Source organism: Cygnus atratus, chromosome 2 (assembly GCF_013377495.2).
Source record: "Cygnus atratus isolate AKBS03 ecotype Queensland, Australia chromosome 2, CAtr_DNAZoo_HiC_assembly, whole genome shotgun sequence".
NCBI lineage: Eukaryota > Metazoa > Chordata > Aves > Anseriformes > Anatidae > Cygnus > Cygnus atratus.
The window spans coordinates 53143744-53159359 of record NC_066363.1 but is presented as its reverse complement, the minus strand read 5'-3'; the positions used below and the strand labels follow the sequence as shown (position 1 = coordinate 53159359).

General features: G+C 42.8%; 1 protein-coding gene across 3 annotated transcripts in view; it reads right to left on the bottom strand.

The window, feature by feature from the left end:
• JARID2 (jumonji and AT-rich interaction domain containing 2) overlaps positions 1-15616 on the bottom strand; it is a 210940-nt gene that overhangs the window by 115991 nt on the left and 79333 nt on the right. For all 3 annotated transcript variants that reach the window (XM_035549637.2, XM_035549638.2, XM_050708616.1), the window contains exon 2: positions 2573-2708. In XM_035549637.2, coding sequence (XP_035405530.1) covers positions 2573-2708 — 136 coding nt within the window. The remainder of the gene's footprint in view (positions 1-2572; positions 2709-15616) is intronic.

Below are 15616 nucleotides of genomic sequence, written 5' to 3'. Positions count from 1 at the left end.
ACACCCACCTGCTGATGGGAAGCAGCAAATGAATTTCTTGGTTGGTTTTGTTAGTGTACACAGCTTTTGCTTTACCTAATAAACTGTCTTTCATCTCAACCCATGAGTTCTTGCACTTTCATGTTTCCAATTCTCTCCCCCATCCTACCTGGGGAGAGTGAGCGAGCAGCAGTGTGGCACTTAGATGCCTACTGGGGTTAAAACCGCAACAGGAGGCACGAAACACATTTGAATTATTTCAGCAGAATTTTTTTTCCCCCACGAGAGCAATGGGTGCTGAATATTAATAATGAAATCCCTCTCCAAAAAAAAAAAAAAAAAAAAAAAAACACCATATTTAACTGCAATAGTACCTTTTGGAGTAACACACAAGAAACACTGGTTGTGGTCTGCATATTGAGCAAAGGACACATGCGAGGAAATGTTTTTAACTCTAACAGTATAAAATCATGAATCTAAGGCTAACCTTGAAATTACTGTATTCTCCTAAATTTAAAATAGCTTGGTATGTTCTTAGGATGACCTGCTTTTTCCTCTGTCCACAGAGACATGTGGATTTGAAAATATATGGCTATGTTTTTTTTCAAAAGATGTAATAAGCAAACTCCATGTTTTAATAGATTTTCTTAATGTCACCACACCATATCAATCCTCCTCCCTTTTGCAAAGCTTTCCTCTATATAATGACACACTCTTCCAAACATTAAAAAAAAAACTTTTGGTCAATTATGTTGAAACAGAGCTGTTCTGAGACAGGACATTTAACAAATCAATTAACAACCAGAAGGAGTGAAACAGAATATAATTCTAGCTCAAAGTAAGTAAATAAGCAAGCAAGCCAAAACCCCCACAGAATTGATCACCTACTTTCATGAAGAAGCAAAAGCACCAAACAATACAATCCTAAGTGTGAGAGGCAAGCTCTGAAGATGTGAGCCATGCCATCACCAGAGGAAGCCCGTGGCATATTCCACGTCTGGTACCTGTATCCCCACAGCATTCCCAGCCAACTCACTTTTCATCTACGCTGCCTTTGGAGAAACTAGATACCACAAAAACCTCAGTCATCCTGTAACCTGGCACACCATCAAAGCCTCCTAACACACAATTACTGTGCTTCACGCCTTTAGACTTTTTCCTTTGACTAAACAAAACCCCCACAATGGAATAAGAAACTTTCCAAGAGAAATTGTGTTTGACAGAAGATCAATGATGCAGAGGTGTTTGAGGAAAAAAAAAAAGCCTGCACTGTTTTGTGTACACCTCCAAGCTTATTAATGGCTTGCTGCTAAAGCTAGATGCCCCTTCCCATCAGATCAGTATTTGATATTATTACTGAACTCAGAAGTCTGAGGTCTTCTTTAATCACATTAAGGAGTTTGCAATTGCTTACGCAATACAGTAACTTTATCATGCTGTCTGCAGTTATTCAGCCATTCCCCCAGCTTTTTGCCTCGTCGGCAGTAACACTCAGGAAAAACACAGTGAAATTTGACTCACCATGTCAAAAACACAAGCTACATATAAATATGAATAACCTACCAAGTAAGCACCCAGCTGCTGCTTTAACGCATTAGCACATGTATAATTATACACGTGCTTAAAAGGAACAGCCATAAACTTCCATAAAGAAACAAATAAGCTTTTGTGAGTGAAGAGAGAACCGTAAGCCTGCTCAGAAACCTGAATCCTGCTACTCATCCCTTTCAAGGCTCAAGCCAACATGACAAAGCCTTTTCAAGAAGGGGTCCTATGTCAGTGAGTAAATCTGAAAGAGACGCACTCTATATTCGCCCAGCCTTTTTTTAAGCAAGATGTAAGGGGAAGGGATGAGAAACAGATGATGATAATAATAATAAACAACAGCAGCAGCAATTGGACAGTGTCAAAGGATTACAGAAATGAAATTAAACTCCTTTAAAGCCCCTATCATCTAGGTTTTTCTGCATTTCCTTATAAAACCTTTAAACTCCCTGAACAGCTAAACTACGGGAAGCTGACGTCCCACTGTGTACATCCTCAGCCCCCACAAATCTTTCTACACAGGTCCAATGTCACTTCACCTCTGGGCACAGCACAGACCAAGACCACTCCAGAGTTACAGGTGCTGGTTAGCCAGTTTCTTGCACATAAGTGACACAGAACAGTTAGGTACGTTCTGTCTGTCCTTCAAGATAACTTATTCAGACCATTTTCATTTTTCTGCTCACAAATTTTCACTGCATTTGTAAGAAATCAATCACCTTTAAATGGATACCTTCTCTGTTGATGTATTTGGTACATCAGGGAGCAGACAGACCAGAGGAGCCTTCTACCAAACAGCTTTGCCCTTGCCCTGGCCTCCTGCCCAACACCTACCCTCCACCCTGATCCCTATCTACATCAGTTCACCAGAAACAGAAACACATGGATTGTTCAAACCAGGCATTTTAAGCGCTTCAGAAACAAGTTCAGTGTAGTTCAAAAGGGCACAGTGCATGCCAGATGGTACACCGGTCTACTTCCTTGCTGCAGCAAAGAACTGCATTTGAAACAACTGAATCCTTGCAGCAATACCAGGGAGGCAGCTTACCATTCACTGCCTTGAGGCTTCCGCTAATGCCGTCACCATGTTGCCGCTTCTGTGCGTTCTTGAACTCCTTCAGAGATAAATAAAGGACCTTCCGCACCACCCTCTCCTCTGACCAGGGAATCCCATCGCTGTCGTCCTAAAGATGGAAGCAGATTGGAGACATTAATTGCATGCATCTGGAAGAACAACAACTAAAAAACAACAAACAAAACCCCAAAACCTAGAGCTAGACAGATTATTTTTAATTAACAAAAAAAGATAAGCTGAAGAAAAATACTGTATAACAAAATGCAACCTAAACTCAAGAAGCACTAACACAGAACAGAAACATAACCATTATCATCACATCAGACCATTAGTCCCTCTAATCCCTTATCCTGCAAACAGCAGTAGCTGTCTACCAGGTGTTAGACAAGAGGTAAAAACTCATTTGTTAAAATTCTCATAATGAATCCCTCTGCCTTATGGATAAATTTATCACAACCAGGAACTGCTCTTCCAGACAATTAAGAGAAAGGAAAAAAAAAAAGATAAAATTAATTTCAACGTTGCATAAAACTAAGTTCTGTGAACCAACCTTTCTTACGGCCATTTTGGCCTTGTTTTGTGCCCCTTGGCTTAGGATTTTTGCATACTGATACTACATTATCAGTTCTCTGGTTTAGTGATTTATATTTATTGCAGCGTTACAATGTAGTTGATAACAATGAAGTTATTCGGAATTTATCTCAGCGTAAAGCCAAGTGGAATTTGGCCCATGGGGCATATGTTTTCTACTTCACTTTTAGAAGACAAATGCTATATTGTCAAAAAGAATACTAGCGTATGTCATATTTAGTACTTGCTTTAGTTAAAAGATTAATTCCCTGGAAAAGCATTTCCCTAAAGCCTTTAGCATTCAAATAAATTAAGTCAGCAAATTGATATAAAGACATAAGTGAACTCAGGTACGTCTTTTTTCTTTCTTTTTTTTTTTTTTTAAAAATGTATATCACATTTTCATAAGCCCTAATATTATCATCTCAGGGTCTTTAATATCGTTATTTGAGCATTCTGGTTCTTGAATTCCTCAAAGACTACATCACTGACAAGAAAAAAAATCTATGTTTCCAGGCAGGACTTGTTTAGGTAAGCGTACTACAGCACACTGCCACACAGCGCTGGAAAACCACAGCACCCACATTAGCTGTCCACACCAGGCAGCAAGAGAGTTTACACTGCCTCGTGTGTAAAAGAAGTAACCAACGCGACCAATTTTTAAAAAATAAACTTAGTTTAGGGTGCCCATTGATAGCTTTTCCTTTGCTCCTCTAGCACGATACTAGCATTCAGCTGCTGAACTGTGATCAAAAACATTTTTCCCCCCAATTGTACGACAAATTACTTGGCAAAAATAAAAGTAAAATTTAAAAAAAAAAAATGGGGACAAAACAATGACTGCAGTGAAAGCAGTTAGCATTTTGGCAGCAGGATGTGCATTTCGCACTAGGGACCAGCTACCACGCTCTGAACAGCACTGAGCTATGCCCAGAGAGCTTTAGTGCTCAGGGACCTCCAGGCCAAGAAAGCACACTTGGTAACTGAACACCCACAGCAAAGGAGAATGAAAAAAAAAATCTCCAGGTAAGCATTTAAAATGGACTAGTACATCCCATTGTTTTGTCAACAGAGCTTTATACAAACAACTTTGGCTTGCCCTTTTGCTGCCAACACAACTTCAGCCCTAACCAGAATGGATGATGGATACGGATGGTCACAGCTTGCTCGATTTTAACAAAAGCTGCCCGAGAAGCAACATTTTTGTTACCATAGGCTGGTAGGTACTGAAAGCAAACCAGGAAAGGAAACCCACCTGCAGAGAGAGCCTACCAGCAGGGGCCTAACCGGCCTTCACACATTTCTGGTTTTGCAACAGATTACGAGGTAATTACTAATTGAATCCTTAAGGAAACTGTGCTTGGTTTGGAAATATGTGTAAGCATCTGTGGCATTTATTTGTCCACGTTATCGACACAAGCCTGAGGACGCCTCTTGCTCCCTTCACGTGTATTTTTAGAAATTCTTTACAGAACGGGCAGCAAACATGAGGACAAGGATTAACCACCCTCCGGCCGTTCACCTGAGGCTGATGTGAGGCACACAGAAAGCCCCAACAAGAGGAACCACCCCTCTCACCCTGTGTTTTTATGCACTTTAAGCCAGGGAGACAGAAGAAATAGGCTTGTAATTCTCCAATCCAGATCACGTACACCATACTGGAAGACATGCTGCCTGTCTCAGCCTCTGCCAGCCTGAGGCCTCTCCCCACAAAACACCAGGCCAACCCCAAAATGGGGAAGCCACCAACAACCACCACTCCTCCACCTCCCCAGGAGCAATCCCCAAAGACCTGAAAGCTGCATGAAAACAACCATCAGCTCCTGATCCTACAGGCACTTTCGTTCCTGCTCAAAATGCAGCAGCAGCAGAATAAAAACGCATCAAGAAACGAATCCCGCTTAACCACCCTTTGCCACACCAGAGTTTGAGGCGAGGAATGCGTGGCAGCACTTGTTGCAATGGCAGCAGGCTGAAACCTGCTGACAGGACTGATTTTTGAAGATCTCTGGGCACTCACTGACCAGGCGGCAGCACGTACAAGTGACCTTTGGGGGGCACAACTGAGTCCCTGGGCCACGCCGGTTGCAGCCTTCACTCAGGAGGCAAGGAGACAACCACCACACGAGAGAATTCACGAATCTACTTTCAGCCACCTTGAAATATTTCTGTGAACAGCCCAAGGTCATCTCCCTCTCCCCAGATGTATGTGTGAAAGGACAGCATGTGGCTGGCACTTATTTCTGGAGTGACAACACAACCTCCATGGTGCCAGCAGAAGGCCCTGGCCCTGAAGAAGGGCCATGGTGTCACCAGTGACGGCGCAGCCCCCAGGAGATGGGAACAAAGACCTCTTTCGGCAACCCCTGAAGTGACGCAGCAACGTTTCACAGTGGTCCCAAGTTGTGGGGCTGCAAAACCAGGGTGAACCGTGTCAGCCTCATCCCCACATCTGTAAGAACAGCAGTCTCAACACAACTGTTTACAGAGGAGTCTCTCCACATCAGAGCCTTTACCATCCCAGTTGTGCCGAGGCTGCAGTCTCCATCCTGCCGACGCCACTTTGTTGTGGGCTTTCCCTGCTCCCATTACCCAGCCTGAAAAAAGACCTCAAGCTCTCCAACACTGTGTTATCCAAGGTCAGCAAAATAAGGGGCTAAGCCGGTGCCAATGCCCACATTTATGCGGCTCCATATGTAGGAGCAATAAAAATCTTTCACAATCATCGACTGCATCTCCCCTCTAGCGTGCAGCACAAAAGCAGCCACAAGCTGGAGAGCAGCTGACTCGGCACCCAGCTGGGCTCTTGCAGAGAAGCAGCTCCGGCTCCTGACACGTTTAACCATAATTACATGGGTCAGATCGTCCCTGCCTTGCCACACCACTGAGGGAGAGCCACAGCGCGCCCCGCTCCGCACTCACACAGCCAACTGGAAGAGTTGCCTCACCGCAGCAAAGCGACGCGTGTGCACCCAGAACTGTTCAGAAATACCCTCAAGTAAAAGCCTTGAGGAATTTAATGTATGTAACTTCCCCCCATAAAAAATAACAACAACAAAAAAACCACCAACCCTCAAAGGCACTGACTTGATCGCCGCCTTTAAACTTTTCCACAGGGAGCAGAAATTTGATAATAGATGGCTCTTGAGGCTGACAGAGAGGGGTATAATATCATCCAACAGCTGGAACTCGAATTCAGAAAAATTTAAGTTGGAATTACAGAACAATTTCTTTAACTGTGCAAGTAATTAGCCATTGAAACAACTTATGGGGAACCAATGGATTGTCTGTTATTGACTTGGACCCAAAAAAGCACCAAATAGCATCTGAAACAGTATATTCATCACTGCAAGCTCATAGCCTTTGTTGTGCAGGACAGTCTACATGATTTTTACCTCCTGGTTTGGTAGCAAGATTAGCTCACAGACTTGTTATTTAAAAAAAAAAAAAAAAAAAAAAAAAAGGAAGAAAACAACCAGGTAAACCCTGGGGCAGAATTGAAAAACAAAACTGCATCATTTCCTTTAAACTTCTTAAAAAAAAAAATCAATCATGGCACCTTCTTTGTTATGCCATTTCTGGGAAACTGCATGTTGTACATTTATATCTGAACTTCAGCTAGCAGGGCAGCCAAGTGACAGGTCAGCAAGTTCAATATGAAGGGACGGGCATGAGCACAACCTCCACTGACCTACGTGGTATGCTCATGCACAGGACTCCATGTTATGGATAGCAGGGCAGCCCTCTCTGTCCAGCCTGACTGGGAGCTTGCCTCCAGCTCCACAGCTTCAGAGATGATGTATGTAGAACAGCATCTCTACAGACTCCTAATGTGGGAAGAACTCTATATATCTGTGTGTTTTTACTATACACATATTAAATGTATAAAATACTTAACACACATAATGCTCATATATTAATATGTATACATACACTAAAATGTCTGCATTAATATATAGTACACGTATAAATATAACTATCGAAATACATATATAACATTAATCAATATATATAATGCATGTACATCTGAAATGGGATCAAAATGTGTACCACCCGTATCTTTCACTCTTCACCTACAGCTCGGCGTCTGCTCACCGCAGCTCAGCTGTCTATCTTGTGCACGTGGCCTGCATGCAGGCTTCCTATTTCTGAAGTTAATCCCCCAAAAAAGACACGAGAGGCAGGCCTCGTGCCACCTCCCGGGCAGGCGAGGCGTCACCCTGAAGCAGCATGCGCTGCGGCGTGCTGTGCTGCTCCGCAACGAGCATCCCAAGCACGCACACGCACATGACTCGAGTTTCTCCATTCATTCATCACCAGGTATCACATTCTTCAGCCTGGCCCAGCCTTGCCTTAAGCAAACAGGAGTCACAGTTCACAGGGTAAAACAGGGCTGGAACAAGGGAGAATGCATTGAGCACTCAAAGCTATTTGTTTTACGTTATGTAAATACTTTAACAGCAGTGATGGTTTTATTTGAAAAGTCAGGACTTTGTAAGGTACAAAGATACTTATAAGCATGTGTGTTATGACTCAGAGCGGCTGGCGTATTTCCAGCTCCCTCTTTGGGTCTTTCCCAAGCACGCATCTCCTGACCCCATTTCTTCATGCCAGGTTGCAGAAAGCAAAACAACAAAACACAAACCCTCTCTTTTTTCTTTTTCCAGCGCTGTAGCCAATGCTCAGTTAAAATCACTGTGGCACCCAGTGCCCTAAATGAATATGCTTTCATGGTTCAACAGCCCCCGGAGAGTCTTTCCCGCAGACGTAAGAAGGTCATTTTGAAGCAATGGGAAAAATAAACCACAAGCTTCTATCCTTTCCTCAAGGATATTTTTTAAGGAAAACTATTTCAAAGGTTTTTTTTCTTTTTTTTTTTCCCTGTGTTTAGTTAGCAACAGAACAAAAATCTGTCTCTTGCATGAAAAACAGACAACGCATTTTCAGAGATCATATAAATTACTTTTCAGTTGAAGGACCAAAATGGAAATGTTTGTTTACTACATTCAAGACCTGCAACAGATTTTGCCTTTTGGCTGTATATTATCAATGGAAAACAGCTAGACCTGTTTTTCTCTAAAAGGGAAGGCAGACCTAAGAGAAATAGGTGGAAAACCTAGATATGACTTCCAAGACTGAAAGAGATTTCCTGTGCAGTCTTGGGCAAGTTACCACCGCTGAGAGCGATTAGCATGCTTATTCATTTACGGAGCCCACTTCCTCTGCGCACGAACAGCACAGGGTGAACCTCTTGAGAAAGTGCAAAGTCTTACTACTGTATGAACACACGGACTTCCCCTATCGCGTTGGCAGAGGTCTCCGTTGTATCATAAAGTCCCATCAGCCTTTTGATCACCCTGAACATGCATCTGCTCCCATCAGCATCCGACTGACAGAGGAAAACCCCTGCTTCGGCTCAACGGTGCTAACTCCCTCTCTGTGTAGCTTGCAAGGGCACGAGGGCTTTCCACGGCCAGACAGCAGAAACTTCTCAGCTGAAACTCCAAGCTTTCAGGACAACGATTTGAAGTCAGACTCTAATTTATTCAAATGAAGAGGTATAAATAAAGATTTTCTACTCCTGGCTGCTATCACGCAGCTTAGACTTCTTACAGCTAAGCACAGTACCATGCAAACTGGATATCCCCATACATATCCTAAGTAGCATCCTTGCAGCCTTTTGCTTACTATCAAGGTCTCCCCACTCCCTCCTCCCCGCAGAATAAAGTTCACACTTACTTAATATTTAACCTTTTAATCAAGTTCAACTATCCAGAGAGGATGTAGCAGTTTCTCATTTAAAACAAACTGCTTATATTCAGTGAGAAAAAATAAAACCTCATGAATGGCTTAAGTTGATGAAGATTGATATGGCTTGGAGACTTTATAGCACAGTGACTCATGCCTTCTGGAAAATGTAATCTGTTCTGTCTAGTTTAGGAAAATAGGTCATGTTTTTAAAATGTGCTAACTAACATGAGGAAAGGGGAAATTTTCTTTATTAATGGTTCTGTTATAGCATTAAGTGCATCTGATAATTATAGCAACGTTTTTCCTAGTAATTCCAAACAACTTCCCCAAAGAACCCGTATTACATTATAGCTCTTGACTTGCAGAACTGATGTTAATATGGCAAAGAAACAACGAAGGAAAATAAAAAAATCTCTCGTTCCAATTTTTGTACTCCTCTTGCAGCTTTCAACCCCTGCAGTCTCTGTTGGTTAGCGCAAATTTGCTGCCTCCTGCTGCACCGGGGATTGTGTTTCCTCCTTTTAGACCAAATTCTTGTAAGAGCAGCATGGCAGAGAAATGCTCTGTTTTTGGGTCACTGAAGGCCTAAGGCATTTTTGAGCCCAGTGAGCTTCAACCTGCTCTCGCAAGAACACACGAAGGTAGAAGAAATACAGCTGATATCTTCTATCCAAACACAAGTCACTAGTGACTTAATACAGGCTCCCAAAATTGAGGCACAAAAAATAATTCCTATGTCTTAGGTCTAAAAATAAAATACTTAAAAGTATAGGGTTCATGTGTTAATTGGCTCTTCTACATAAACGCAGAGGCCTCAACTATGTGTCTGCACCTTTAGAAAACCACTACTCAATATGAAACTAGTGAAAGCTTACAAGACATCAACTGCTTCCCTTGTTGGTCTGCCAAGATAAACACTTGAGAAAAAAAAAAAAAGAAAAAGAAAAAAAGAAAAAACTAAACCCAAACAAATTCAAAGCAAAGCCAGGTCTAAAGTTTCCTCATTTATCAACGTAGAGCAGAAGTCGACCTCGAATCATCTCTTAATGACAGCAGTTACTCCCAAGCGACAGCCCTGCTGGGCCGTAGCAAGATGCTGATCAATCGCTTGGCATCCAGGGGGATGGAGTTTCGGGCTCCAATGGGACCTGGCAGCATTTGCAAGCAAGCTGTGAACAGCCAAGGGTGGCAGAGGACTGGGAGAAAGGCGTAATCCCATGAGCTGTTACTCAGACTCGGGGAGCAGTTTTCACGATCAGTAAGCAACACCACCCTGCCCCAAACTGGGGTGCGATGCCAATGCCACCCTTACATGGCCATTCGACCAGCCTGACTGGGGAAACTGTCAAAACCTCAAGACAAGAAAAATGATTATTTCCAGCCGGATCAGCTCCCTCATTGCTCACCACATGGCCCTAGAGGAACTACTGCTGGAGCACAGAGAAAAGCACAGCGGCACAATTTAGCGGCAATCCGTGCTGTGCTGTTGTAGACCCCGAGATCTGGCTGCCTTCCGATGCACACCAGCTTCTCCCACAGTGCTGAAGTAGAAACCAGAGTAGTTCACTTCAGGAAAGTGAAAGAGGGGTGTATTTCTGTTAGAGGGACACGACCTGCAACATTTTAAGTAGGTCAAAGCCTGACAAGGTATGATCTGCTGTTTGCAACCAATTTACACCCAAACGAAAAGCTCTGACTTCAGAAATAAGTTCCTTATTTGGCACTCCCTTGAGGGGAAAAAAAAAAAAAAAAAAAAAGACAGAAAAAAGGTTGAATCATCTTCAAAAGGGTATGCTGTACACAAACAAATGCATGCCTCCCCCGTAGAAACCAAAACCCATGGTTTCTCCCATGTAGGTGAACAGGTCTAAATCCTTTTTAAAGGAAAAACACACAAACAAACCTGATGGAGGACACTCACATGGCACGTCTCAGCTTCTCTGAAGTGCCATGAAATAATGCGTACTTATCTTTGATTACAGACAACGAAGAAACTACAGCTGAAATTGGATTAGAAACTTCTGCTGAAAAACAATTTATTGCATAACACAACTCTGACAGCCTGGGTTTCTGGCCACCAACCGAGCCTTTATAAAAATCTGCTGGGCAGCTGCCAAATCAGCTCTTTGAGCCTTGGCATGTCAGACATCTGAGACAGTAGTCAAGGCAGCCACATGTACTGTGACATCCACAGTCCTGTACTTTTATGGTTAAATGGCACAGTCGAAGAACAGAGCAGTATGAGCCATTAAACACAAAGGTAAAAATCTCCTGCAGCTGTTGATCTGACAATTCTGATCACGCTGCAGAAGATCGAGAACCACAGCAGGATTTTCTTTTTAAGGATCTGGTATTAATTTGAACATAAAAGTAGCTTATTAGGAAGAGAGAAAGAGAGAAGCGAGGAATGAGAGCGAGCTCCAAAAACCCTTCGCACTTCTAGTTAAAAATACAATTTATACATTTCACATTCCAAATATTCTGTCTCCAGTTCTAATTAAAACTCTCCACCAAGTACACTTCAGATATACATATAAAACCCAGTATGCACAAAGAGTATTCAGCAGCTCGAGATAATTAAATTCAAATATATTCTAATTAATTTCATTCTGATTCAGTTCATATTTTTATAAGGTGTTTGAGTTCCAGTATGCAACCGCATGAATACGGTCCAATAAAAAGTGATTTTTGCAGTTTAAATGTTCGGTAATAGGACCTACAGATGTGAACTCTAATATGGCTAACCCAATTTTGCTGCATATTACTAATTATCTAAAGGCCTTCTCCTATCCTTAAACAGCAAAGCTGATCCTTGACTTGAAAAATACTAACTGCTTTTGCATGCCAAAATAGTGTTTTGGTAGCAGGGAAGAGAGAAAGCCAACTGGCACGTTACAAATTTAACTTAAAATTCTTGTAGAAATGGAGGAGGCAAAGAGATCTAATTTTTGGCATCTCACAGGTCAGTGGTATCACTATTTTAGAGGAGCCGGAGCACTGTCACCATGTCCAGGAGGATTCCTGCCTACCCACACCAGTATTACATGAGGTCAGTGCTTCCATCATTTCCGGGGAGGAATTCAGCACCTGGATGATGAAGCCTTAGCGACAATAGGAGAAGGTTTGCTCACGTAGAGTACAGTAGCTTATAACAGCAAAAAGAGCACCTGCCAAAATAAATGCTACGTTGAAATAATACACAGTCCAAAGCCTATGTGGTTTAGCTACATTATTTAATAATAGCTGTGCCCATCGGATATGTGATGTGTCCGTGGGCCTGCGGCCATGGATGGGGGCTCAGAAAGGACCTGAGGACTCGCTCCCTCCCTCCCGTTGAAGCCTTCCAGTCCATGCGATGCCAGAAGTCCCTCGCCTTAGCTTTGGAAATGTTCAACTTGGTTTCCTCTTCTTCCACTCTTTGGGATGTCCCTCGCCCGGGCAATCACCAGGTTTAAAAGAAGAGTTAAAAAAACAAAAACAAAAGTGTCCCCCTCCATTTTCTCAACCCTCAAGTCCAGGAAGGGTAATGGCGGAGACAGACGTGCTGAACCACTTGCTAGGAAATCTCAGGATATTGAGGCCTGATCTGCCTACCTGCCTGAACTGAATCAATTTTACTCAACCGGACGGGGAAAAAATCAGCTATATTGACAGAGGCTTCTAAGACGGACATGCTGATATTGGGCTAAGAGCATGACATGTTGATTTTTCTTGCTGTACTACCCAAAAAGCAAGATTTTTATCAGACACCTTTCGTCCTTGTTTACATTCCCAACTGGCAGAATATCCTTTAAGGCTGGGAGAAGTGAACTAAACCTGTACTCTTCACTCAGAAGCCAATTAAAGAAGACATATGAGGAGACTCTCTAGATAGAAGCTACATGTATTTTCAGGTTAGTTTAGTTACATCAGCAAATTTTCAGCATAAAGATAAGAGTGCAGGCTGTCTTCCATTATACAGCTTAAGTTTTCCCAAGCTCATCCTTCAGTATTACAGGCATTTGACTTCCAAAATACTCCTCGGCAAACAAATGATGCTACTTAGCAGTGCAGAAAAGCATATAATAAAAAAGGCATTTGCTCCATGAGGCTATCGGTCAGTAACAAATCAGATGAATGCGTGTCAGTAACTTCCTAGAAGGTCTGCAAAACATTTTAATCATTGCCAGAGGAGGGTAAAGGACGTTGCCTGGAATTGAACTTGCAGCCCATTGCTTGGGGTACTGCAGCCAAGAATTTCACGCACAGTTACACCAAAGCACGCTACTCCGCTGCATGCAAATTCCCGCTAAAATTTACAACAAGAACAGCCGATAGCTCCTGGTAACTGTGACATCTCGTGTGACTTGTGAAGCCACACTACATGTTCTCTGAACACTTAAATGGAACGAAAGAAGATAAGGAACAGGTAGGGAGCTTTTTCTTGGGAAAATGAAAAAAAAACCTCTTATGGATATAGCAGATTTTCCTAATTGCACAGAGTGTTTTTTAGACACACAGGTGTTTCACAACAACAGGATCTACGTTAAACTGATAAGGAAAAACATAATGAAGTTTTGACCTTTCCATGATCTCCATGATCTTTTCCCCTCACTATTAATATTAAAAAAAAAAAAATGTTGGCTTCCTATTTTAGATCTGCGTGAGAACTTCCACCATGGTGGCACAATTGCTTCTCTCTCTCTCTCTCTCTGCTGCAGGTTTCTCGTGGCACAGCCCAGGGCAGTGGTGACACCGGTGCCCATGCTGGCACAGCTCCTGCTGCCTGGGGTCTGGGTTTTCGCGAGCATCTCGCAGCGCAGAACAAGCCCCTCGGCTCGGCAAGCGCTGTTTTGTTTAGCGTTCAATTCCCTCATCCCTCCTCCGCTCCCTGATCAATGGCAACATTCAAACTTTACTAAAGATATTAGAAGCACATCAAAGACAACCATTAAGCTTTTAAGTGCACTAATTGACATTTTAGCACTTACAAATCCATCTATGTGTTCTATCACTCAATTTAAGAGACTCGCTTCCCCGACTGTTAAGAGTTCCCCATGTTTTTAGCGGGGAGAGGAAGATTTTCAAAGCTATTTTTCGCAGAGAGGATTTTTAGAGAATTCAAATTACAAATATAATGCACTTCAAAAAGTAACACGTTTCACAAATTTAAGAGCTTTTCCATAAAAGCTGTAAATGGCATCACAGCTATAACTCACAGGCTTCTGAGCTCCAATGAATTCTGCAGCTGTTACGGCACGTCGAAGCCAAATCATTGTTACCTTCACACCACCACAACTGAAAAACCCAGCTATGATATTACAAACTGCATGGTGCTACATGAAAAAGGAAAGGGGGGAGGGAAGGAAAAAAAAAAAAAGAACCCACTAGTGATTTTGCAGTTGTTTTTTTTTCTTCATTTGCAAAGGTGGCACAAAACAGAAGCTAAAACCATGAGTGACTGCTCTAGGTTTCCCTACGGTGACTATCCCACAGCGGGATCCAGGTAAGCATTTCAGAACAACCCCCTGCATGCTGTAAAATCATAGCACGCAGCACTCAGGTACTGTGATTTACAGCACCAAATCCGCTACCCAGCGGCCAAGCCCAGCCTCCAATTGCAGAAGACTGTCTCAATGACAGCAGGTCTGGACCCTTCTTCTATTACTGTCACATACCAACATGTTCACCTTCTGTTCTGTTAGAGAAATCCTCATTCAGTCCCAATATTTAAGGCAACGAGAGAGATCAAATTAAATTCTCAGGGTTTCGAGCCATTCAGTTCATTGCTGGATCTATTTTAGGGTCTCAGGCTGCCAGCCACCCCCACAGAATCTGCGCGCTAAACAAGTCTTTTGACAGGCTTGTTTATGCCTTCTGCAGCAAGCAAAGGCAAAACATTACAAAGCTAAGAACCAGGAGACAAATACAGTACTGTGCACAACAGAAACCTCAAAAAGCTAGCCAACGACAAACCTGCTGCTCCGCAAGCCTGCAGAACGACACGAGATAAGAGAAACGGCCAGCTGAAGCAAGAAGGGGCTTGTGCTGCACGTGTGCAAAAAACATCAGAGGTTTTCGTGGGCCTTCTGCAGGCAGGACCTCCAAAGCAAACATCCCTGAAAAGACCAGGATGCAGAGCCTCAAGATGAGGAGCAGGCACAGTTAGTCATTTTCTCCAAAAGAACCACAGGGAAAATGTCATCATTTTAGAATTCCATTTTTAAGATCACCAGGGACTTCTGATGTTTACTAGCATCTGGGGGCGGGGGGGGAAGAAAACAAGTGGACACGAACAACATACAACATTTTTGTGGCTGAGGTTTCAATGGAAACGCAGTGACAGCGCTTGGGGACCACAGCAGTCACACTACACAAGGCAGCTGCCTCTAGTCTGCGCCTTTCCTTACAGGAGACCAAATCACTTTTCCTCTTCAAGTACTTCCCTCTGTTCAACTTGTAGTAAGGATGGAGTCAGGGGGTTTTTCTCAGTGACAAATGCTGTGAAGTGCTTTGCTTGTACTTCAGCAAACCCACCGCATCAGGGAAGAAGCACTGAAGATGCACGTTAAAATTACACCCAGAAGAAATTTAGTGGCATGCCTTTGCTGTGTTCCTTTAAACCTTTCACCTCTTAAACTGTGAGTTCAATGTCAGATTATAAACATCATAAAAGCTCGTAAAATCCAATCATAAAACTGCCAGCTCATTTCAAGA